General features: G+C 44.0%; 1 protein-coding gene across 1 annotated transcript; it reads right to left on the minus strand.

The window, feature by feature from the left end:
* Positions 1 to 495: 495 nt before the first annotated feature.
* On the minus strand, positions 496 to 2,782 carry Mcm2 (DNA replication licensing factor Mcm2). Its single transcript, XM_017635081.1, has 2 exons — positions 1,603 to 2,782; positions 496 to 1,539 (listed from the first exon to the last, which is right to left on the minus strand). The coding sequence occupies exons 1-2, from the start codon at positions 2,743 to 2,745 to the stop codon at positions 1,018 to 1,020; spliced, it is 1,665 nt and encodes a 554-aa protein (XP_017490570.1). The 5' UTR covers positions 2,746 to 2,782; the 3' UTR covers positions 496 to 1,017.
* Between the last annotated feature and the right edge of the window lie 2,164 nt (positions 2,783 to 4,946).

Raw genomic sequence — 4,946 nt, forward strand, 5'->3', positions numbered from 1 at the left:
GACGGACGGACGGACGGACAGACAGTCACCGCTTAATCGATTTCTCTTTTCATTCTGATCATTTATGTATACATTTGTCTATATCTATCTCGATTCGTTTTGCCTGTTACAAACAACCGTTATGTGAACAAAGTTATAATACCCTTGTGCACAAGTGCGCTCGGGTATAAAAATTAAAGCTTATTTGACGTGACTAAATATTCCCAATTTTCTAGATATTTAGTATGTATATTAATGAACTTCTTTTCGATATAAACTAGAAATTCTATCAATATTTTTAATACTTATTAATGAAATAGTCATATAAACAAGCTATATAACGAAAATTTGGCGTTTTTAGTAATCAATGCTATGGAAGCTCGGGAAAAATGTATAATTTCCCAGTAGCGAAAATGGTCACCGGTGACATTGTCACTAATGAGGATTTAGTGACATCGTCGCACTTGCTGTGAATCCTAAACGACATATAGCTGACACTGTTGACAATGTCATGCAGGTGTACTCCTATCAAAGACTTATAACAGACAATGTCTTGCAGCGGTCACTTATAAAAAGTTCATTGCAGGATATTGTCGCTTGAATGTCATCAATGATCACTGCATGGCAAAGTCATACAGATGACATCAACGACGAAATTACCATTTATATGAAAAAGTCATGACCGACTTCCATACAAACGGAGCCCAAAGTCATTTAAGACGTAACTTTTCCGTACAAGACTCTTAAGTGACTAATGCATGACATTCGCTACGGGGTTGCGGTGTCTGTCACACTACCACATCAGTCGCAGATGGTTAAATAGCCTAATTAGTTAAATTTTAGTACTTATACAAATCATACTTTTTATTGAAAATTGTACTTCAGGAATGGGGAGATTTCCCTCGATATTTTTATATGTTGTGGTATAAAAAATAGTAGAATGATTATTAAAGCACTAAAGCATGAAGAAATAAAGAAGAGAGTATCCTGCTTTGGCAAAAAATAAAGCAAAATTAACAATGCTAAACAGACTACACTTTACACTGCGGCTTCTGTCACGATTTGAAGAATTGTCCGCCTTTTAGGATCATATGAAAATCCATTTTGTTTGAAAATTTCCGAGTCATAAAATGGTTTTAAATTAAATATATCTAATTGTTTTGCCCGCTCGGTAAGATCACGTTCCATTATTTCAACGTGAGTTGCGCTAGGTCCCTCTTTGCAGCGTATGTAGGCAAGCTGATCAAGCGTTAACTGGCGAAGAATGAAAAACAGTAGTTCAGAATGATCCTTCTGAAATGATAGATATTTCTGGAATGCCGCTCGCATTTTCTTCATTACACTGAACTTCTGTGCTTCGATAAAGCTTTCCAACATCATTCGTATAGCCATGCTTACATCGGATTCGGTAACATTCTCTCGTAAGTGCATACGTGCATGGGCCTCGGACATTCGAATCACGCTTTCAATGTGTCGTACAGTTATTGGCAGTGAACCAGTTGCAAATGACTCTTGTCTAAGTTGTGCGTACATCTTGGCTATTTTATCTTCATCAATGTTCTAGGAAGTGTAAAGAATTTATATGTAAGTAATAAATCAAATTGGTCATAAATAACTACCTACTGTAAGTTTAGGGCGAACGTTTTCTTTGGCGTAAATGATGTATTGTCGTAAAAGATCTTGTGGTATTTCAGACACTCCTGCCGTCTGGGTATCCTCTACAAATTCTTCGCAGGACGGGTGGTGTTTAATGTGTGAATTTACCACGAATTTTGCCAAATGCTGATCCTGCATGGGATCAAACTCATCCTTTACAACACATAGAATATCGAAACGTGACAAAATGGGTTCCGAAAGGTTTACATTTTCTGAGAAAGTCATCGATGGGTCATATCTGCCGCCGATCGGATTAGAAGCTGCAATAACAGTACATCGTGCTTGTAGAGACGTCACAATACCAGCTTTTGATATGGAAATCGATTGCTGCTCCATGGCCTCGTGAATGGAAGTTCGATCCTGATCGTTCATTTTGTCAAACTCATCAATAAGACATACACCTTGATCCGCCAGTACCAGGGCGCCTGCCTCTAAAGTCCATTCACGCGATATTGGATTTCGACGAACATAAGCAGTCAAGCCTACAGCACTGGCCCCTTGTCCGGTCGTGAAAACTGCACGTGGCGCTATTTTTTCCGTGTACTTAAGAAACTGAGATTTTGCCGTTCCTGGGTCGCCGCATATAAGTAAGTTTATGTCGCCTCTAACTTTGTGTTTATCACCGGGGTTTTTAGACTCTCCACCAAATAGAGCCAGCGCAAGTGCGCGTTTAATATAGTCGTGGCCATATATGGATGGGGCCATTGAAGCTATTATTCTTTCTGCAATCCGAGGATCTTTACTCAACTTCTGAATGGTAGCGATGTCTTCGTCCGTAAGCGATTGTACTACTTGTTTGCTGTCCTTCACAACGATATGATTCGCAATAATGACGGTGGCGAAAACCGGAAACCCTTGCTCAGTGTTTAGCGAACCATCAGAGTTGTTTGTGTAAATACCAGTAACTTCTAACTCATCACCCGGCTTGCATAAGTCACAAAGATCCGCTAAAAGAATTACGTCCTTACTACGCGGAATCCGACCAGCGGGAATGCGACCAGGAGATTCCTGTAAGGTAATCTTCTGGTAATTCCGATATAATGTTTGTTCCATATTAATCTGCGGGAAATAAATAATTTTTGTTAAAATTTTTCTACATAGTATGTACATGTCGTCATAGTGAATACTGTAGTCATAAATATAAGAATTCTACTGTATTCTCTTTCTCAATTCTCAATAACTTTGTGTTAGTATATTTTCTTTACGAGCAAAGTAGGCTTTGCTTTTGCGTAAAGCCCAAAATACAATAACGCAGTGGCAGTGGCAGCGGCAGTTTTTCGAAATCAGCTGTTTTTTAGAAAGTGTGCTGTGCAATGAAGCGACTCACAATACAGCTAGCAGTAATGCTAGCCCACGACAGCTGGTTCTACGTACCGGAATGACTCGGGTTTTACCCGACCAAGGGCATAGCATAGTAGCATAGTGCTGCATTTGCTACGTATTCTTCTACTCAGGGCTGGCATCGAGTCAAACCCAGGGCCATAAACTTACACCTGCTGTGTATGCCAGAAACGACTACACCACACCACAACTCCACCTCAGTCAAGTGCTATGCTTGCGACCACCACAGGGCGGAAAACCTCCACAACAGCGCACACAGCCAATGGCGCAAAGCCACACACATCCCCCACACCCCGCATAACAACAAGTCTTCCGAACCACATGAAGCTAATACAATTTAACTGTAACGGACTTCAGAGCAAGATCGGGGAGATAACCGTCTTCATGGCAAAGCATGATATATTGATAGCTGCGGTCCAGAGACGTAGCTGCACAGCAATTCAATTTTGCCCGCGAGGTAATGGTGGTGGCTTAGCGTTCATCACGCACCACACCGTGCAGTATCGTCTTATTGAAGCAGGGGTCGACCGCACGGATACCACCCTAGAATGTCAGGGCATTGTTATTCCGTCAGGCGATGTTGAGCTGGAAATATTTAACGTGCACCCCCTGTGACTTGCTGCCCGGCAGGATATCACCCTGATATAGCCGCCCCCCTCAGAGGTGAAAACCGTATGGTAGCAGGTGACTTTAATGCGCACCACGATCTTTGGCATTCAAGCCTGTAAAACAATCGTAAGGGAACAGATTTGACTGAGCAGATTCGACATTCTGCACAATGAACGACGACGCACCCACTAGGATTATGGGCAGCTGCTGCAACTCGCCAGGCATAACAATAGTCAGCGCTGGTCTGATAAACAGCGTATCATGGCGACCTATGCTGACTTTGGCATCAGACCATCTGCCCATAGTCATCTCGATCGATAAACCAACTTCGCATCCGCGGAATTTACTGAGAACACCTTCGCTGCACTCCCCACACCAACCGACGTCCACCTTGGTGAACGTAAGTTCCGCAGGGTTGTCACTGCTGCTGCAGCTCGCTTCGTACCGGCAGGATGCATTATGGACCTCCGTCCAAAGTTCCCTGCTGAAGCGGCTGTTCTAGCCGATGAGCGTGACAACCTTCGTCAGGCCGATCCCGGAAATCCCCGTCTCAGGGATCTCAAAGCGGAAATTCGGTAGCTTGTGAACGTACATAAGCGGAAAAAGTGGGAAGAGCATCTGACGACTTGCACCTTCACCTCTGGTGTGAGTAAGCTTTGGTCAACAGTGAGGTCACTGTCCAATCCGACGAAACACGACGACAGGGTCGAATTTCTTTCGGCGGTGGTTCAGATTTATATCTGGCCAAGGACTGACACTCCAGCAACACTCCCTAAAAAGTCTTTGGGGAATTTGTATGCTGCTACAACAACAACAACAACAACAACAGCAGTGCAACTACATTTCCCGCTCATTAAATACCGCCGCCGAAGAAGTAGTCGGATTTCAGCGAGCCCGAAAGAACAACTGGTACGATGAGGAGTGTCAGGAAGCTGCAGAGAAAAAAGATGCCGCCTACAGGGCCACGCTGCGATCGGGACGGAACTGAAGAAGGAAGCGAGACGTATTTGCCGCAATAAGAANTTACTGAGAACACCTTCGCTGCACTCCCCACACCAACCGACGTCCACCTTGGTGAACGTAAGTTCCGCAGGGTTGTCACTGCTGCTGCAGCTCGCTTCGTACCGGCAGGATGCATTATGGACCTCCGTCCAAAGTTCCCTGCTGAAGCGGCTATTCTAGCCGATGAGCGTGACAACCTTCGTCAGGCCGATCCCGGAAATCCCCGTCTCAGGGATCTCAAAGCGGAAATTCGGTAGCTTGTGAACGTACATAAGCGGAAAAAGTGGGAAGAGCATCTGACGACTTGCACCTTCACCTCTGGTGTGAGTAAGCTTTGGTCAACAGTGAGGTCACTGTCC

This window comes from Rhagoletis zephyria, unplaced genomic scaffold, assembly GCF_001687245.7.
Source record: "Rhagoletis zephyria isolate East Lansing unplaced genomic scaffold, Rhagoletis_zephyria_1.1 Rzeph_scaffold_14917, whole genome shotgun sequence".
NCBI classification, from domain to species: Eukaryota; Metazoa; Arthropoda; class Insecta; order Diptera; family Tephritidae; genus Rhagoletis; species Rhagoletis zephyria.